The following is a 22,097-nucleotide window of genomic DNA, read 5'->3' as shown; positions in this document are numbered from 1 at the left end:
ACAATGGAAAGAGTTTTGCAGCTATCGAATGAAGTTTGTGGGTTGTGCAAAGATGAAATAAAATAAGTCCTAGAGGACGTAGCAGGAGCCCAGATCAGCATGACCAGTCTGGTCAAAGGCAGGGCAAAAACGGAACAACACTGCCTTTGCCAGACACTGGTCATGTGATAGGGAAGAGGAAGTATTGAGAGAGGGAAAGAGAACAAAGGAGCTAGCTTTTTCCCAGTAGCTTAATGACAGCACTGGTGCCTCCAAGATTGAGTGGTCTCAATGGTAATGGTGCGAAACCACTATGATATTTTGGGTCATTGACTGACAAGGAAAACTCAGCTGTGAATATTCTGTGTATTGTGTCTTAGTCTAAATTTCCTGTCCATTAAGTTTCCATCTAATTTCCCATTTGCTCTGGTTTCATTTAACTTTTTCTCATTGTTGTGTTCTTTCTGTTCAACCCTTGATATAGCCATGTGGCGCAATGCACACCCTGTTTGTTTATTTCTCCATATGTGTACATGCATACATGCACACATACACATTTATATATGTCTACATTAGGGTGGGGTGATAAAGGTACTTTTTACACAGATTTTGGAAATGCTTTCAAGAATATATTTTTTATTGTGAAATCCTTTAAAAACAACTGTGTTATACTCAGAAGTTCTTAAATTTACATCTTCAGGCTCCGCAGCCCCCTTGAAATTTTGAATAACGAGAAGAAAATCAATTTATAACACGTTTAGCGTTCCTCATTTTATTTTTTACATTCATTAGCCCATACTAGCATGGAAAACGGACGTTAAATGATGATGATGATGATGATGATTATGAATCGATTGTCTTTTGTGTAATCCTTTAGAAACAAGAGTGTTAAAATCTCAAACTTTAAAATATATATCTTCAGGCTCCGCAAAACACTTGAAATTTCGAAATTATGTGAAATAAATAGACTTTTCGACTTTTTCTTTATTATTTTTAATACTAGGTCACCAAATATGTGTTTCATGAGGTCTAGATTACACACAAATTAAAATAAAATTACGTGTAAACCAATTTTTGATTCTTGACACATTTTGGTGATAAAAATAATTAACATTTTCAATTTATTCGAAATAATTCCATGTAACTAAATAATACAAATCGTTGTAGTGCATTCCTTTTCATTTCAGTAATAAAGCCAATTTTTTTTTGTAGACGATAATAGCATTACACTCTCAAATAAAGAATGGAACAGTCAAAGATTTGTTGTTTTGGAAATTCCTAAAACAACACAATACTAATTATTTGTTATGTTCAAAATAGCTAAAACTAAATAATTCTAATTGATTATTGCTGTATTACCTTTCAATTTGAAGTCCTTTTTTTGTCTTAGTACATCCTTATAAGTTGGTGAAACTCGCTCGCTAAGATCACACGGAGTACCAAATATTGGGCATTCAATGTCATGATGTGTTATTGACTTATGAGTCATCACTAAATGTAAACAACACTAAATTTAACACGATCATTAATTTTGATACAATGGCCTAAAGTCAAGGTACAAAGCAGAAAACTTCACACATGTATGATGTACATCCACATGCAGCGGGACTGGAGAGAAGTTCACACTCACGTTCTCTATAGAGTCAATGCAGAACCTCAAGATATTAGTCAATTATATTGAAACTTGGTATGCAACCACTTAAGGATACTACATTTACAGTTTGCATTCTGCTTTGTATTTGTTATGATTTATAATCCATGAAAACCCAAATTTGACCAAAAATAATGATTTTGAAAATATTCAATTGCATTGTAGAGCCTGAAAAAAATATTTAACTGCAAAGTTCTTTAAAAACCTTTCTTTTAACCCTAATTCACAAAAAAATATCGATTCTGGGTTACAATTTCAAAAGTTGCATTTTTTGCTCCACCCTAGTCCACGTGTATGTACAAATAAAATGAAGAACATTATAATGTTAGTAAAAGTAGCAATGGGATTTCAGTTGGGGTCAAGCTTCTTTTAGATGAATACATACTCAACTCCCAGTTGTTAAGAGAATTCTATGCGAGTATGAGGGGGGCAGGGTTATGAACAATTTTTTGGTATGTTTTGTTTAATTAATTGTTGTCATATCTAGTATCATTGTTGCTTCAATAAAATATTTTATAATAAAATATCAAGGGTAGTCAGTCATTCTTCCACAAGTTCACTGACCTAATTCAAAATACATCTGTTGTCATCAACCACAATAATAACAGTTCTGCAGAAAGTAAAAAACAAAAAAAAAATGAACATAAAAGATAACTTGATAGTGTTTCTGCATCCAAACAACAACAAATATTGTTGCTAATTCATTGAATCCATTCTTTCATTGCATGCAAAATACACATCATTTTATCATCTTTGTATGTATATACACACCTGTCCCATCTTCTCTACCGTTTTACTTTCTTTTGTATCTTCCACACACACACATGCCCCTCCTCTCTCTCTTTCCCTCCCCCTCTCTCTTTTTACTCTTCACTCACAAAAACCAGTATAAATACAAATGCAAAATCCAGATTTATGAAAACTGGAGTGTCTGTATAAAATAATGTAAGGGTTAGTGTTTTTATCATCTAGTTTAAATGTAGTGTAGGTTTACCTTGTTTGGTCTGCATTTTTTTTTTTATAGAATTTGCTACAGTTATTAATATTAAAAGTATTTTATACGTAAGTAATCAGGTTGCAGTGACATGCTGCTTTGAAATTATTTTTAAAAGTTGTACATATGAGAAATCATTAGTAAGAATAATCACAAGAAGATAATTTTTATTGTAACATAGCTAAAGAGCCAAAAATGTGTAAGGGAGGAGGAGACAATTTAACCCCAGTCACAGATTGGTACTATATTTTATCAACCCCTGAAAGATGAGAGGCAAAGTTGACTTCAGTTGAATTTGAATATTTGAACTTGGAATGCAAATATCTGGAAAGATATATATATATATATATATATATATATATATATATATAATTAGTGAATGGAAGGAATGGAGTTGAACGAAGATTGTACAGAATTCCTTTTATTACATTCTACACATGTTTCAAAGGCCACAATTTTCCAAATTCTGATTAAATAAGGATACCATATTGCAGCTTTCTCTTCAGGAAAAACCAGGAATTACGTTGTCAGAACAAAACAAAACAGAGGCGCAGCAAAGCAATTCGAACGAGGACGCTCCTTAAGAGCCCATGGGTAAACTGTTTATCAATGTACGTTCATTTACCCATGGGCTCTTAAGGAGCGTCCTCGTTCGAATTGCTTTGCTGCGCCTCTGTTTTGTTTTGTTCTGACAACGTAATTCCTGGTTTTTCCTGAAGAGAAAGCTGCAATATGGTATCCTTATTTAATCAGAATTTGGAAAATTGTGGCCTTTGAAACATGTGTAGAATGTAATAAAAGGAATTCTGTACAATCTTCGTTCAACTCCATTCCTTCCATTCACTAATTATATTAAACTTCAATTATCCGCACCAACGCACGGTTGCAACACCATATGGTCTTATCTCCAACCGTGTTTTTTCTGCTGTGATTTTTGCTACCCAGGTATCGGTTAAACTTTTGAATAATCCGTAACAAGAAAATTCATCTTTCCATTTCAACAAACATATATATATATATATATATATATATATATATATATTCTGTAAATACAATGAGCAATAAAAAATGAGTGCATATGAAGAACTAGGTTTAACAAATAAGGTATTAGCTTAATGCTTTAATGGAAACAAGATGCTTTAATGTTTTGGACATGAGTCTTTTATCAGAAGGGAGAAGCACAGAAGGAATGAGAAACAGAAAAGACAAATGTGTGTGCACGTGCACACATAAACGTGTGTGCATGCACACACACACACATATACACACAATGTATTCATTTATATTTTATATTTAAACAATACTTTAATTTCAAAAAGGAAAGGTTATGCACCTAATTAAATTTTTTTTTAAATGATAATTTGTTTTGTTGCTTTAGGTGTTTAATCTTGCTTTTACTTCTAACTTTGATGTGCTTCAGCTTTTTAAACAGATAAAGAAAGATGCTTCTGATTTTCTTATGCGGTGTTTTTATAGACTATTTCTTTTAATCCTTTTGATAAAATCAACTACTTTCTAAATTTAAGTTTTGTGTCATAACTTCTTCAATAAACAATATAAAAGCCTGAATGGCATTGTTACAGCTATTAACTCTTTAGCATTTTAAACCAGCTATATCCAGCCAAAATATTCTGCTTGTTTTATGTTCAAACTGGCCTGATCTGGCCTCTCATACCTACCCTAGAGTGGCATTCTAAAAATTTACAATCACATCATTAAAATCTTAAAGCTACAACGTAATACATGATTAATTCAAAACATTTTGAATAAATAAGTGTGACATTTGACAGAGTTATTTGAATACTAAATAGTTAAACCCAAACATTTTGCTGATTAGGAAGTAGATTGATGATTCACGTTAGCTGTGTGTGATTATTCTATTTATAAATGGAAGAATTGCAGTTGAAGGTTTAGTGTGCTAACTCCACTGACCTAATTATAGAAAACGCCTCTGTTTGGGGGTGATGTACATTTTAGGGTTACATACATTAGGTAATTTACTACCTGATGTAATTACACACAGATACACATATTTTTTTACTTGGAAAGTAACTGACAGTACAGCATTACTCGAATGAACAAAACATATTGAAAAAAAGACAAAGGAAAAATGAGTATCACAATTGCTTCTGCAAATGCATGCATATACAAATACAATCAAAATAGTCTGAATGGTTGAAGTTATTGGACAATTCTTGGATTGTGAATTAATTCCCACAACAAAACGTTTTGTTATATCCTTGAATTTATGACTTTGTAAAGAATACCTTCTGTTTTGTTTATAACTAATTTTTCTAATTAATGCCCTATGTGTATCCACATATTATCGTTGTCATTAATGTGCAGTGAGGGAGCGAGGGAGGAGAAATTGAGGGAAAAGGTGAGAATTATGCAGGAAAGGAATTCAGAGGGAAAAGGTGTGGGGGAGTGAAAAAAGAAGGGAAGAAAATGATTTTTTCATTACTGCCTCACATACTTCCATTATAAATGGTATATTTATTTTGTTATCATTACTTCCCCACTACCTCCTCCTCAGCCCTAAGATAACCACCATTATCTCCATCACCTACATTCCACATTATTTATTGATTACAGAAGCAGGTAACTAGGAAAAGGAGTGAAAAACAAATATCAACTTGACCCATTTTTGATAACAACCTATTTAGCTAAAAGTGTGTGTGTATGTGTATGTGAACTGATACTTCAGCTAAATTAATGTTTATTTCTTGCATAGTCATCCAAATTCAAGAATTCTTTTTTAACAATATAGATTGGAAGACAGTGACATTCATGCCTATCTTCAGCATATATGGAAATGGAAACTATTGAATGAAGCTTTGGAATTCCAGAATCTTATTTCTTTCTATAGAATACATTCTTTTATTCTCTTTTTACAAGTTTCAGTCATTGAAATGTGGCCATGCTGAAGTACCTCCTTCAACAGGTTTAGTCAATCATATCGACCTAATACTTACTGTGGTTAGGTACTTATTTTATTGATTTCAGTTTTTCAAATGGTTAAGTTTTACCTTTTTGAAGTAAGCGGATCCAACTTAATGCATAATATTTTTTTCTACTGTACCGATGTTACACACACACATATTGCAGATGTTGGTATGACTCTGTGGTTAAGAAGTTTGCTTCCTAACCACATGTTTCAGTCCTACTGTGTAGCACCTTCAGCAAGTTTCTTCTACTATGGCCCCATGGTGATCAAAGGAGAAACTGACTGAGGCCAATGTGTGTGCGTATACATATATATGTGCTTACACACAATTGGCACCACTGTCATACAGTTGTTGCCATTCATCTCCTATCTTTCAAGGAAAAATTAACGGTCAGAGGGAAATATTATCTTGCTTGGAAATAGGTGAGGTTTGGCAACAGGAAGGGCATCTGGATGTAGAAAATTTCCTCAACAAATTCTATCTGGCCCATGCAAGCACATAGGAAAGGGTTATAATGGAATTGAAATATATATATATGAATGATAGGGTTCTGTAATTTCCACCTACAACTTGGGCTTAAGCCATGAAACCAGGTGGTTTCTTGAAGACTGAGACATTCAGATATTGGGAAAAGATGAGTTTGTGGCTTTTATGCTTTATTAATGAAATTATTGTAATTGTAAATTCAAGGTGTGTTGACAGCTGAGTATTGTGTTTACATCTCTTACCATTGCTGTTAGTATAAGAGTGAAGTATTTCTTAAGAGCAGCTCATAATATATATAAATTATTGTCATTTGTTTCATTTTAGATCAGCTCTGATGAAGTAGATCTATGATCAAAGCACTTTCATCAGAGACATCTTATTTTATATTGAGTTTGAATCTAGGATTACTTTAGTCCAATGTGTACTTTTTAATGATGGTAGAGTGTGGTATGAGGAGATATTGGCTGCTATTTCTTGCAGATTAAGAATGATTCTGTAGTAACTACTTCATTGGCTTATCTATGGATGAATGATAATTTCCAGAGTTTTTATTGTAGGTTCATTTCTCAGTTTTGTAGTTTTACTTCTGATATTTGTTATTTCAGTTAGTCTCTTGACTTACTAGAAATAGGAGCTAAATAATGCACTACTGTTCTCAAAAAAAAAGAAGACACATTGGATTGTGTAATCCTAGATACACTATATCTGAATAGAGATGTGATGGTCACAATTGGAATGCCCTCTACATAGATCTGTATCAGAACTGCTCTGGGTTCAAGAATAACAATATACTCTCTATTCCTTCTTCTCTTTCTTACTATCTACTCTCTCCCATCTCTTTGTATGCTGTTCTTCCCAACATTCCCTGTCTCTCTTTCTCTCCCTCTTCTCTTTAGATTTTAGACTTTCTTTCTCTTGATCACTATTTCTCTAAATCCTGGGTGCCTTCCTATATACACTCATGCACCCTCACACTTAGGTGTTTTCTGCCTGTGAACTGCCAGTGCTCTTCCCCTCTTTGTTCATTCAAGTTAACTGTACTTAAACTACATGTACCCCTTCTCCCCTTCTTGTTTGAATATACCTGAGTATGGAGGGTGGTGGTGGTGGTGTCCTGCCTTTTGTTACTATTGTCTGACCTGTTATTTTATCCATCACCATTCCTACTACATATAACTTCTACCACCAATACTATAATGTCACTAATGCATCCTTCAACCCTTTCCTGAACATCCACAATTATCCCAATACCACAAAACAATGCTACTGCTGCTGCTACTCCTACTACTACTTGAGGTTAGCTGTACTGGTTAGTGCTGTGCAAAGGTGTGGCAGTACATAAATATGTGTTTACACAGTGTGGTAATTGTTGCAACTTGTTAATATAGTTCATGTGGTACAGATTGATTCTTTAGACCATATAATACAATGATTCCACAGCTAGACTGCAAAATACAGCTGCCCTTTAACTATTGTTTACTTAACATACCTTATAGTTAGTGAACTCAGCATACCAAGGGCCAGATAGTACTGCTAAACTAGAAAATGGTAGTGGTAAATTCTTGTAATCACTTGTGCCTGGTCCTTAGTATGTGGATAACTTCCCTCCACCAATTTATGGAAATCATGAAAAATTGAAGAATACTACCCTTCCTATTCTGACCAAGCCACGGAAAAGATAAATCTACACCATTGTTGCCTGATTTGCTAGTAATGGCAGTTAAATCTTTCTTCAAACTCTACCTTCTAATAAAAGTAGCAATACAAGGATCAAGTGGTCAAATGAACTTTGCCTAGTGGAGAACACAACAAAAATAGGGAGATGGTTCAAACTTTAGTGCCTTTGACCATAGAGGTGCTTATCACAGGCAACTTGTGATTAAACAACAAAAATTTTTAGTGGCATTTCGTTATTTTTACATTCTGAGTTGAAATTCTGCTGAGGTTGACTTTACTTTTCATCCTTTTGGGGTCAATAAAATAACTACCAGTTGAGCACTGGGGTTAATGCTACCGAACTTTCCCATCTCTGAACTTGCTGGCTTTGTGTCAAAATTTGGAACCATTATTATGATGATGATAAAAAAGGCTGTGAGCTGGCAGTATTATTAGATTTATGGAAAAAAATTGCCTTCCAGCATTCTGGCACTTTATATTCTGAGTTCAGATCCTGCCAAGATCAACTTTTGTCTCTTACGAAATAAAGTACCAGTTAAATACTCAAAATCTAAGGCCTTTTTTAATAAATCAGAAACCAGCGGGATGATTAATATTAAGGTGTTTGTAATAAACTTTAATTTGATGTCTATGCAAAATTGAATGATTTGATACTTCTAAATTTGTTTCATGTATCAGTAAAAAAGAAAATATAATGTTAATTTTAAAAAATTTTGTTTTTCTTTACAGAGTTTGATGGAGAGACTGTTTTATGTAGGGTTTGTGGAGACAAAGCCAGTGGCTTTCATTATGGAGTTCATGCCTGTGAAGGCTGCAAAGTAAGGAATCTTTTATCACTTTTATCTTCAGTACCATATCATCTATTGACTACACCTATTTGTATCGGGGTATGATAACGACCTCACCTATCATGTCTCATTAGCATTGTTTTAAGTTTATCAGTAGTTACAATACTACTCACCTCTAAGGATATTGATACAAGGTTTTGAAAGACACCCAGCTTTACACTCTCATGAGTTGGTTCCAGATGAACACTTGCCCGGTGAGCAACTCTGGGTCTCTCAAAGACAGTGCCTGCTAATTATCAAATGTCTTCTTGCTATCTTGTTGGTCAATTGTGTGAATTCCCTATTGAATTGCTCCTTGGTCACCTACAAATCCAGTTTACCCTGGGGACTATCCAGAGCATCTGAGTTTAACATACATTGAGGGGACATGGCCATGGACCTAATGACAGTCCAAGTTTTGCACCTGTAAAAGAGGATTACCTTGACTGTTGCTAAAGGATTCCATTTTAACCTCAATCTCTCTGAGATGACTCAACTTAGTGGAAAACACTGGAGTTGAAGAAACTTTGGTCTTCACCCATCCCTGTACAAATGAGCATTGTGTTATGCACAAAAGAAACAATTTTGTTTAACCATTCTTATTTGATGACTATATGCTATTTTAGTTTTCCATACAGTCCTAATATCAGTTTTAGGCTTCAGTGCCTTGTGTAGAGGAGATATATAAACTTCTACGGTTTATTTACTCATGACTTAATTTGTCCCAGATCAGCCTTGATCAAGCAGAGCTATGAAAACTAATGTTGCAGCTAGGATCATGTCCAATGTGTTAATTTAAAAGACCCTAAGATATGAACTGACGGAGACTTGGCTACTATTTGTAGCAAGTCAACAGCATAGAAACCTCTTTTATTTACTTGTCATACTCTAATAAAACATGGATATGCTTGTTTTACATTGAGTCAAGAGTATCAGTCAACTTGCTGATGTTTCAACTAGTTGTATGTCCTCACCACTGTCTGTCACATTTAAATCTCAGTAACTCAGTTAAGTATCAGCTGATGACCATCTTATTCTATTTCACAGTCATTGTGCTTTCATAATAATGACATATTTTCCCAATAGCAACAGTGAATGTTAGTCTCTCTTTAATTTTAAAAGCATCATTGATCAGGTGACAAGTTATTTTTTTACAGTTTAAAATAATTAACCCAATTAATTATCTTGTTATGGTGTCCAGTTTTTCTGTCTCTTTTTATTTTTTTAACAATAAATGCAGCTTCTTCATAAAAATAGGATAAAAATTTTCTGATATTAGCAAAATGATAGAAATAAATGTTAATGAACTAAATTAATTTGTCTCCTCATTTCCGTTTTTAAATGTTTTATAAAATAATTTTTGTCCATTTATACAAATCTATTTTTTTTAAATCAAATCAGTGAGATTTGTAGTACACTCTTTTATAGTGTTACTGGCTCTGGTCATTGGATCACTGCCATGCCGTGGCACTGCTTTTAAGGGTTTAATTCAATATGCTGACCCCAGATGCTTATTTCAGTTCGCTACTTATTTTAATATATCTCTTTTCTTTTCTTCCCCATTCTAATTTTCCTGAGACTGCCTCTGTTTTAAAGTGAGCTGAACTAAATTCTTCCATAAAAATTTGATGTTGATTTATGTCACAAAATTATTCCTCTTCATAATTAATGAAAACAAAAGTAGTGTACTTCAACAAAAATATAATTAAAAAAAGAATGAATCTAGGAGTTAAGTTATAGGCACACAGGGACATAACACAACATTGCACCAGTTTTAACAATTGGTATAAACATTAATACACATTTATGACAGACCCTCCTCAGCTACCAAGTTCCACTCATAAGATATTGGTCAGCCCAGTGCTACACTTGAAGACACATATATGCCCAAGGTACATAGGCTGTGGGATTAAATGTGGAACATTCAATCCCACATTCCATTGAATGTAGAAAGGTGAACATCTTGACCATATAACTGTGTGTATATGCTTATCTTTTGGTATTTTACATTGTCATCATCATTGTTGTTCTTCATCATCGTCATCATTTTATGTCCACTTTTTCCATGCTAGTTTGGGTTGGAACACTGGTGTGGAGTGTTTAAACAAAACAAAATGCAATGGCTGTGTTTGTTATTAGTTTAAAATTCTGTTGCCAGTTGAATTGTTATATCTTTAGTTTAGACCGCCTCTCAATGTACCAAACAAAAATAACAGTATTTCTCGAGGGATTGTCCAGTTGATGTGACAAGTAAGGCCTTTAAGCTCACAACTCTTTAATTTTTAATTTAAAATTTCCTAGTCTCAGTTTTGCTTTTGAGCCATCTGGCTGGCTTGTAGGTCATATTTCCAGAACTTGTTTTCACACAGAGAAATAAACTGATACTCACTGAACAGTGTGCCCAATTCAAATACACTGCTATACTTGCCCTGAATGTGAACTGATGACCCACGAGTTTGTTTTATCCATATGATTTTTATCTTCTGCTACATGTACAAGACCATATATTCAAAATCTTTTCTCTTTCTTCATATACAGGGATTTTTCCGAAGGAGCATACAACAAAAGATAAGTTATCGCCCATGTTTAAAAAACAAAATGTGCAATGTTATGAGAGCCAATCGCAACCGGTGCCAGTACTGCAGGTGAGGTATTTTTCTTAAAATCTTTAATCTACATTTTATAATTTTTTAAATTTTGTCATAGCTACTACTAGATACCAAATATCTGAAACTCCAAGGTGTATGAAGAACTAAAAATGTTTTATCAGTGATATAGACAGATTATTACTGAGAAATTTATTTGGAAGTAATTTGTTAACAAGATTTATTTCAGTTTGCATTTGAAAAGCTTTACTTACTGTGCCAATGTCTTAGACAATTAGAAGTAATCGCTGTACATTTTCATTTTCCACTGCTGTTAACATTTAGCCATATTAGTTCAGTCATTGCTGGTAGTGTTTTTATGGGATCAAGGCAGTAAAACTAGTTAGGTGGTAAACTGTAAACTCAAGTTTATTTCTCTGCTATTCTAAATTCAAATTCTGTTAGTTATCTTTATCCTTCAACCACCCTGCCAACAAAAACACAGGTTCCGGTAATGTCTTATTGAATATATACTATTCTCTGCCCGGATTTAGAGTCTTCAGTACCCCCCCCCCCCACCACACACACACCAAATACTTTTGCTTGTATTCATCTGAGCCAAGAAGAGAGTCTCTATGTTGTTGCTTCAATCCATTTAAAATAGCAAATGTAAAAATATATACTCTTCTTCTTGTAAAAAAAGGATTAAATCTATACAAAGTAGCCCTAGATATGCAAGAAAGCCAAATGATAGCAGCAAAAGTGCCTTTGATCATAGGTTTGCTTAATCAGTTCTAACCTGGGCAAACAACAGCAACTTCAATCTGAGTTTCTTTGCCCTCACTTAAATTCCTCATTTCTTGTGTGATTCTACACAATTACTGAACTAACCTGTCATAAATGTGTAAGTTATTTGCAGCTACTATTATTTATATTTAAATAAATTTCAGTTGCTTTTTAAAAAGAATTGTTAAATCCAATCAGCAGATTATGGTTTACTTGGGTGAATCAAAATGAAACCTTAGCTTATGGAATGGCATATTAGAATATTCTATTTATTTGCTTGGAGGGAAAGATGAAGCTGATTAGTCATATCAAGATGTTATGTTGCTGTAACATAAAAGCATTTAACTTTCAGAGGTTGACACCCACCATGCAGCAGCATAGATACATCATAATCATTTAAATAATAATAGTAATGATATTAATACAGGGAGTGAGTGAAAGAATAACCAAGCTTTTAGCACAACACAACACAATATTGTTTTGTAATGGCAATAGAAGATATAAGTAAAACAATCAGCTGTATCCTTTTGATACCATTCCACCATAATATTATGTAAGAACATTTTGCTATGTTCCAAACAGCTGGCTTAATATACCAGTAGTTGGAAAGGTTAGCTATTTTATAAGCAAACCCCTTAAAAGTCTTCATTATTTTCAAAATTAATTGATACACAGTGTATTTCAATAGAAATAAAGGCACAAAGTGATTAAATAACAGTTAAACGATATTTTCATATATGATGTTTGAATTACATTCTGTATTCATATGAGCATGACTAACCGAGCTATCTTACTAACATTTCAGATTTAAGAAGTGCATAGCTGTTGGGATGTCCAGAGATGGTAAGTTGTTTGAATTGTTTCTTATAATTAGCTGTAATTTTAAACATGAGCACTGCTTTGCTTCTATAATCAAGATATTTAACTTGGGCTTGTCCAGTTTACTTAGCTGTGAAATAGTTAACAAGAGAATGTGCAGTTCTGAATTGTTTGATGTATAATTGACAACTTTTTTCTGGTTTTCCATAAGCATAGATCTTGATCAAGTGAAGCACAATAACTGCGGTGCATCTAAAATAATCCAATCGGTTGTGTTTTAAGCACCCCTTTCCCCATCAAAATGTTGCCTGACTGATTTGCTTGAAGTAGGTTACCTACACACTCTGCCTTTTCTATCACTACTAAAGTGGCCTCTGTTCCTTGGAACTAGCTGGTCTCATTCTACCTCTAGTTGAGTCTTCTCAATTTACTCATCTCTCTTCATCATATTACCCCCACCTTAGGTCCTGGAATAAACATATTCCCCTGTCTCTTCTTTCTAGAATTTAAGTTGTTAGAATTATAATTTTTCCAGCAGTTGTGCAAGAACAACTACTGTATTCATCTTATTGGTCTGAATTGGCCTGTGAAGTTTTTGGAAAATCAGTTTTACAAACTGAAATCTGCTCTTTGTTGAAGCCAATACATTTATTGTGCTAATACTCTTAAGAAAAGCTTGAAAACTACACACGATCATTCATCTACTTAGCCTTTCCTTATGGCTACTAAAGTAAGGAATTATCATCCTGAAACTTATTTTGTCAAACATTTTAATTATTCAATGGTATGGGTTTAAATTTTCAGTGAACCAATTCATCAACTAATATTTCAATTCACTAGCTAGAACTGTGCCTATTTGTTAATTTCCTTCAGGAATACATCACCATCTGTCATGTGTTTTATTTATTTTCTTATATATATGTGTGTTGTCGTAGTTATTTTTTAGAGTAAATAAAAATGGAAGAAAATAGTTTTTGTAAACATCTTTGTTATGAACTGTGTTTGAAATTCAAGAAGTGGTCAGTGGTGTGAAACTGATACTGAGGGATTTCTTTTAGCTTTTACTAGTGTCAGTCATCGTTTCAAAACAAAAGAAAATCAATTTTTGAAATTAAAAATAAACATATAGATATAATTGATATGTATAATTTGAGATGATTGCAGGACAAATGTGGAGAAAACAGCAAGCTGTATAAATAAATGTGGGTCGTGAATATTAAAAAAATGTTATTGCTTAGTTATGGAACAAAGGTGGCACCTATGACATTGACTTGTTTTATTTTTTGTGGGACCTACCCTCTCTGCTGGAGTTGAAAAGGGAAAGAGAAGAAGCTCCTAAGTTACTGCAATAGGAAACAGTAGATCAAAATATCAAACATGTTGGAGGATCTATGATGACTGCAGAAGAATGAGCTGAGTATGGGTTAGCAGAACTATAAATTAATATATGTTGAGAATAGCTATCTAATTGGTATAGACATGTAAATAGATGACAATGTGCTGGGTGAAGAGATACCTAGAATTGACTAGAGAGTGTACCTACAATATAGATTGAAGGAAGACTTGGAAGAATGTAGTTTAGTCAGCTCTGTTCAATGTATATTGTAACAGAAAATATGATATATGATTGAGATACATGGAGACCAGTGTATCGCAGACCTTGCTAATCCATGAATAGCTTAACTTTATTCATGAAACAGGGTTATTAAATATAGATATAGGATAGAGAAATATAACATTATTTCTTAAAAGCTTGAACTGTCAGTTGTGTTCGAGAAGAAATTGAAAACTGTGATATTTATGGACATTAGCAGATGTAAATTGAAACTGTATAGATTATTTGGTCACTAACCATAAGCATTATCATTGAAACTAACCTGTTTCTAGTTCTGTGGTTAGATCTCAGAAATGAATCTAGATGTAAATTATTTGATATTTATGGCATGGCTGTGGTAAGAAGTTTATTTCCTAACCGCATGATTCCAGGTTTGGTCTCACTGCATGGCACCTTGGGCAAGCGTCTTCTACAATGGCTCTGAGATGACCAAAACCGTAAGAGTAGATTTGGTTCTCAGAAATTGAAAGAAGCCCATTGTATGTGTATGTCCCCCACAATTGCTTGACAACTGGCATTGATTTATGTCCCTGTAACTTACCAGTTAGGCAAAAGGAAAACAATAAAGTACCAGGTTTAAAAAGGGAAATAAGTACTCAATTTAACTTGTTTGATTAAAACTCTTCAAAGTAGTTTTCCAGCATGGTTGCAGTCTAATGACTGAAACAAGTAAAGGATAAAACAGATGTGTGAATGTGTGTGGCATAGTGTAGGGGTTGGGTGGTTGGCTCACAATCATAATCGCATGAGTTCAATTCCTGAACTAGCTGGTGCACTGTATTCTTGAGTAAGCCACTTTATTTCATGCTGCCTCAGTCTACTCATCTGTAAATTAGTTCCAGCTGGGTGCTGGTACAGCCCTCTCTCTATCCAACAGTCACATCCTTGATGCACCACTGGAAGGATGGAGGGTTCAGAAGGTGTCTGCTTCAGTTCATGACTACAAAGACACCTAAAGCAATTAGTGAAAGTATGGTATATGTCACTAAGCCATACTCACTCATGAATGATAGTTGGTTCTGCTATTCTACTACATTTACATATGAAATTTCACAACACGTTATTTACTACAAATTTCCATCCTTCATACTTTGAAAACTATGTAAAATTATTTTTTTTAATGACTTCCAGTTATACTTTGGTATTTTTTATTTAATAGCTGTCCGATTTGGTCGGGTTCCAAAAAGTGAAAAAGCACGCATAATGAAACAGATGCAGATGGTGAATTCACAAGGTCCATCATCAGAGTTTGAAAGTTTATTACAGAATAGTGATGAAATAATTCAGTCAGTTTTGAAAGCACACCAAAAAACAAATGAATATTGCCGTGAACGGTTGTATAGAATGCGCAAAACTGCTGAAGAAAACAATAATTATGAATGTGGCAATCCAGAACAAACAGTAAGTATATTTCTACTAGGATTTCCCCCCCATATTTTATATACTGATAAAGATCAGTGTATACACTTTCATTGTAATATTTGCATTGTAACATTTGCTTACTCAATAGATCTTACACTCACATACATTATCATATTCACGGTTAGACTCACTGATTGTGAAACATACAGCCTCTTGTATATATGTAGATATGTATAGATTATTCTTATACAAATTGAAAATTTGAATCTAGTAATTCTATCTCCTTTGTAATTCCAAAGAGGTACTAAAAATGATGATTGTATGATCATGTTCTTAATAGAGGATGAATAACTCATAGGTTTAATAAAGTGCCTCAGAAAATAACAGTCAGCTCTTTACAAGCTGAATCCACATTCTGGTGGTAGCTTTTTGATTTCAGTAATGACACTAATGCACTTGTGGGTGGTGTAAACATTACAACATCTCAGCAAAATGCTTGTGTAATACAATCTGGAATGTCAAAAATCAGTGAAAAATGCTGTTGCAGAATTTCCCCAAATCATAGGAAAACTGCCATAAAACAACATAAAACTTCAAATGGTTTCAAAGAGATGGAAATAAATAAATGTAATCTGTCAAAAAAAAAAGTTTTACAAGAATAATCAGTTACATTTATAAGTTTTCAATTATTTTTTTATCAGTTTTACAATTTTTCTTACTCAAGTGGTGGCTTTTGATTGTTATAACAATGAAGCAGTAATTAAATAAATTGTAATTTTGTTTGGAGATTTGGTATTAAGGTATTACACGTACATGTTGTGGGTGTGATTAGAGCTATTTTAGATTTTTCCAAGAAGATTAAATGCTTCATTTTATGGCACATATTTTTTATGGTATTATTTATATGAGTACACATATTAGTTTGACTTGGATGTTCCAATGGAACTATGTCTAGGAAAGAACATTATTATTAATTTGTCTATTGCTTAGTTATTTAGTCCTAACTCCCCCTTCATCATCATTATTAGTAACAGAAACAGTAGTTTTACATTTGTTTTGCTATGCTTGGATGAATATGATGTTGATTCAAATGGACAAATAAAATTAAAAGCAAATAAACCATTAAAAAAACCTCACTATTTTATATAATACTAGATTCATCAACGTTTGTGGACACATGTTTATTGAATGTTATTATAACTATTTGCATTGATAGTTTAAATCTTTTCTTCATCTTTTCCCTAGGCATGCCCCGTTGATCCAAACTCTTTTCTGCGGTTAAATAATGACAACCAATCATTCAAAAATATGTCTGACAATTGTGCCCCTGTGGTAACAGCCATCACAGACTTTGCACAGTTTATACCTGCATTTTCACTCCTTTGCAAAGATGACAAAATAACACTGCTAAAGGTAAGTTCAATTTTTAAAAAATTGTCTTCATCTGTATGGTATTTTAATGTTTTTGAATCGGGTTGGATATTTGAATGAATCTTCCAAGAATTTTTAACACTCTATATATTGATTAAAACTATGAAATTGTTGTTGCTTAGCTTTAGGTAAAGAAAATCCAGCCATGACCAACCTGTTAGAATATTTTTCAGATATAATGTAACTACAATAGCCTATCAGTGTTTTTTTATTTTCTTAAAGGGGGTAAAGATATGATTTTTGAGGTTTTGGCTTCAGTTGACTTTACCTTTTATCCTTCAAGGGTTGATAAAATAAAGCACTAGTGAAGTATGTTTTTTGTCTCCTCACAACCCCAAAAAGAAAGGGTGGCACATATGAACTTTTTGTCAGGATGTTGATTTTGGTAGCAGGGAGGGAAGTTACACTCAATCCAAAGATCTGGCCTGAATTCTTGCCACAGAATGAACTTCACTAAAGCCAGCCAAGGTCCAGCTGGTGGTGTTTAAGTTCAGTGGTAGATTGTTTTGCCACCCAATATTGGTATTGCACTCCTCCTCCAGATATCGGATATATGACCCTGTGCTGGCTGACCTTACCAATCATATAAAGTGAAGGAACATGGGTCCAACTAGAACTTAAACCAGATATTTTCCAATCAAGTGCTCACTTCTCTGTAGCAAAAAGAAATAAAAGGTTTATTTTGTGTGGGGGTCAGCAGTATTTGTTAAGGTTATTGTGGTTGTGATGTAATGGGTATTTGACTGTTGTGGAGGGATTTTAACTCAAAAATATAACTCAGAAGGAAAATTGATTTGTTGTGTTTGACTGTACATGTTTAATGTTCCCCATCAGCTTTATATTTTATTTTAATACAAGCAGTATATATCTAAGAAAAAGTCTGATACAAACTGCCATGAAAAGTGTTGGGTCTGTGGGCTACTCTATGTTATTAACTTTCACTTTCCGCTAAATGGCTTAAGCTGAATTAACATTAACAATCAAACCAATTTGAATTAGATGCAAGGAATCTGTAAAAATTCAATAGATTGATTATTTGATAGTTTTTAAGTCTTTGACAGTAAACATAGAGACTAAGTACATTTCTGATTGCCTGATAAATATGTTTTTTCATCATAGTTCATAAACTTCAAGTGATGCTTATTTAAAAAAGATCTATTCCCTCAAAACTTAAATTGTGATTAAATGTTATTCTTAATTATTGCATGTATTATTGTTGTCTGTACTTCGGGATAGTGATATCAAAAATTTTATTACTATCAATTGTTCTTACTACTTTTGTATATACTTCTATTATATAAATATAACTTCATATATCTCTTCAATTTTTTTCAGGCTGGCACATTTGAAGTGCTGCTAGTAAGACTTGCTTCTCTCTTTGAAAGTGAGACAAATACGATTTTGTTTACATCTGGAAAATTATACAAGAGAAATAAAAGTCATGTAAGTTACATCCTTTTTGTTCACAGCAGCTGAGATTGATGTTATAAACTGTCTTCTCAAAACTGCTGGCATTATTATTATAATTATTATTATTATTATTATTATTATTATTATTATTATTATTATTATTGGATGAATTGGCAGAATTATTGGCATGTCGGAAAAAATTCTTAGTGGCATTTCTTCTGGCTCTTTATGTTCTGAGTTCTGAGTTGAAATCTCAAGGCCAACTTTGCCTTTCATCTTTTTGAGATTGATAAAGTAAGTACCAGTAAAGTACTGGGGTCATTGTAATTGACTTAACCATCATGTCAAATAATTTATATAACTGAGTAGGGTGGCAGAAATATTAGAGCATCAGAAAAAAAAAATTCTTTGCAGTATTTGTATGGGTTTTTTATGTTCTGAGTTCACATCTTGTCAAGGTCAATTTTGCCTTCCATCCTTTCAGGGGTTGAATGTTTTCATTGTTGTTGTTGCTTTGTTTTACATCAGCTGTTCAAAGTCTCAGCCAGAGACCGAGGAGTAATCACATATCTCAAGGGAAGGCAACCCAGTACTGAGCATTAAAATTCTGTTAAAAGTTTGTTGTGATATTTATAATTTTGAAAGATTAAAAAAAATTCAAATATTCTCAAGTTGATCGTGTTCTTCTTAGAATATAGGCTGTACCTACGAGAATATTTTTTATAGCCTTGATACACATGGTTTATAGTAACTGCAAGTAGTTTTTCCTAACTACATTGTTTTCATTTCCCCAAAATTGGGATTTCATTAGATTTTTAGATTTGTTATAATCTTTTTACATTATTAACACCTTTAGCGGCAGTACACACACACACACACACTCACACACTATTCAAACCATGCTAGTATGGAAAGCAAACATAAAACAATGATGATGCGTGTTTAAGGAAGAGTGGCGTGTATGTGTGTGTGCGCGCATGTAAGGATAAATAAAAGAGGAATAATATATATTTTAAATTTCTTGCTTTGTAACATATATTCTGAATTCTTGTATGGTTTTGGGTGTAGTGATGCTCATGTATTTTTGGGAAGCAAAAGCCCATAAATTTTGTGAGCTGGCCAGTATGAAGATCAAAAGTGGGTCGCTAACCCCTAATTGCTAGGAGCTTACTTCAATTCTAATGTGTGTATGTGTATGTCAATGCATGCACGTGCCACATGCACACATCAGGGAGAAAGGAATTATAACACATTGATATTAATGCTACTGATTCTGTGTAAGCTTGTTTACGCTGAAATTGTTTCCAAGAGCAACAGCGGTGCTGATGGCAGGTGGAAGAGTTCTTTCTCTGTTGATTTGGCTGACTGCGGATGAAAATTCCTCAATAGTCACTACCTTCCCCACCATCACCATTACTACTACAGTTCATTATCTTGTAAAGCTCATTATGCAACAACGAATGCCACATCTTCTATCCTTCCCCTTCTCTTGATCTTAGGCCAAAGTAAATGATTACTACTACTAACACCCACATCCACTATAACAATTCCACCACCACCACCATCATCATTAATATAGTAGCCGCTATCATTACCTTGCGCAACATCTAACACCATCACTGACATCATAAGCTGCTATCACCACCATGATAGTGGTCAGTACTATTTCTGCTGTCATTGTCACCATAACAATAAATCGTTGCTAGTGTTTCTTCTTCTTCTTCTCCTCCTCCTCCTCCTTCTTCTTCTTCATCTCCTTCTTCTTCTTCTTCTTCTTCTTCTTCTTCTTCTTCTTCTTCTTCTTCCTTATCACTGTCAACATCATCTTTGTGTTATCACTAAGAAAATGACCAACATGTTATAAATCTAACAAGCTGCTGCTTCTACTGCTGCTGCTGCTACTACTACTACTACTACTACTACTACTACTACTACTACTACTACTACTACCACCACCACCACCACCACCACCACCACCACCACTACTACTGTCATCATTGCCAAAACAACCATCTTCACCACCACCACCATCATTACAAAATACTGCTACTATTACTTTTATAGCCAGGACTGCCACAGTCAAAATAACAATCACAACTATCTGCACCACTCCCACTGCCATCGCTGCCACTGTTATTTCCTTCTCCAACACCTCACTCTCTCTCTCTCTACCATTCCAGCTGCTCTAGTATAATAGAGAAAGTATATTGACTCTAATGCATAATTAATCAGACAGAAGAATAAGTCAACCCTTGGCAAGTCATAAGACAAATAAACAAATTTTCTCTCTTAGCATTTTTAGTACTGCGGTGTGTAGGTGTGGGTGTGGGTGTGTGTACACTGTTTATTCGCAGTCAGAAAGTGCAAGTTTAAGGTGTCTGTGATGTGTTGGTAGTTACTAAGTACACCTCAAGTGTCTGCATTGCTTCTTTTATGTACTGACTGAAATATAGGTGATCTATATTTTTGACAGCCTTTCAGAGTAGTATATCCCAGATGTGTTTGATTCTAATTAATTAACAAATACAGTTCATTACTGTTTTTAAAGTTTAATTATAGTAACTTTTAGCTATCTTTCTATTTAAAATTTTAAAAAATTATTATTAGTCATTATATAGCCTAGTTTGCTTTAATCAAGAGGTTGAACCTATTGCAGCTGTAACCGCTTTGCAAAACTATCATGTAAACAGTGTCCAAGTTGCAATCATCCTTGGAAACCCACAAACTTGCTTATGTATGTATATTGGTTGGTGACAAGCAGCATTAGAGAAGACTCAATCCACCAGTGTTAGCATAGTGTGAAATATGTGTTAAAATGGAGGTGGCAATAGGGTGGGGGGCAATACATAGTATATATATCTACAACTAGGTTCTTTTACTGTTTTGTCCCTACTTGTCTCCTGTAGCCCATGTTGCCTATTTAATACTCTCCCCATTCTCTTTCTCCCAGGTAACATGTTATTGGCATTACTCCTGACCATCTATACACATCAATTGCCCTATCATTTACCAGCGAACATGTAGTTGTCATTAGAATCTCTCATTTTAGCCTCCGCATTATTGTCTTTCATTGCACTCTACCATTATTATTTCTTTTCTATTACTCATTTAAGCACTGTCTTCTACATTGTTACTCACCCCATCATTCTGTTTCCCCACTTCTTCCTTTCCCTCATCATAATTCATCATCTACAATTGCCATCTCTTCTATCTTCTCCTCTACTGGTCTCATTTCTCTGAATGAACAGAAACAATGTAGAGTAGTGAGTTCTCTTTTATCTTGCCGTGTACAAAGCACTTCACTAGTGTTGGTGCTATGATAAAATGTACCCAGTTCATTGTAAAGTAGTTTACAAGCAAGTGAAGACAGTTTAAGATTGAGAATGCTTTAGTTTTTGTTTTGTTGAAGATATGACTTCTCTAGTGCTAGAGCCATGATGTGAACCAGTACACTTTGTAAAATGGTTGGAGTTAGGAAAGACATCCAACTAGAGAAACTATGCCAGACCATAACATATATATGAGAT

General features: G+C 33.9%; 1 protein-coding gene across 2 annotated transcripts in view; it reads left to right on the top strand.

Annotated features, from left to right (window-relative positions):
- Positions 1-22,097, top strand: part of LOC115222994 — a 136,205-nt gene that overhangs the window by 56,975 nt on the left and 57,133 nt on the right. For both annotated transcript variants that reach the window (XM_036511954.1, XM_029793416.2), the window contains exons 2-7: positions 8,465-8,553; positions 11,101-11,207; positions 12,739-12,776; positions 15,527-15,768; positions 16,975-17,142; positions 18,496-18,603. In XM_036511954.1, the coding sequence (XP_036367847.1) occupies positions 8,465-8,553; positions 11,101-11,207; positions 12,739-12,776; positions 15,527-15,768; positions 16,975-17,142; positions 18,496-18,603 (752 nt within the window). The remainder of the gene's footprint in view (positions 1-8,464; positions 8,554-11,100; positions 11,208-12,738; positions 12,777-15,526; positions 15,769-16,974; positions 17,143-18,495; positions 18,604-22,097) is intronic.

Source organism: Octopus sinensis, linkage group LG21 (genome assembly GCF_006345805.1).
Source record: "Octopus sinensis linkage group LG21, ASM634580v1, whole genome shotgun sequence".
Lineage (NCBI taxonomy): Eukaryota > Metazoa > Mollusca > Cephalopoda > Octopoda > Octopodidae > Octopus > Octopus sinensis.
The sequence above is the reverse complement of the archived record's forward strand: the minus strand, read 5'-3'. Positions and strand labels throughout refer to the sequence as shown.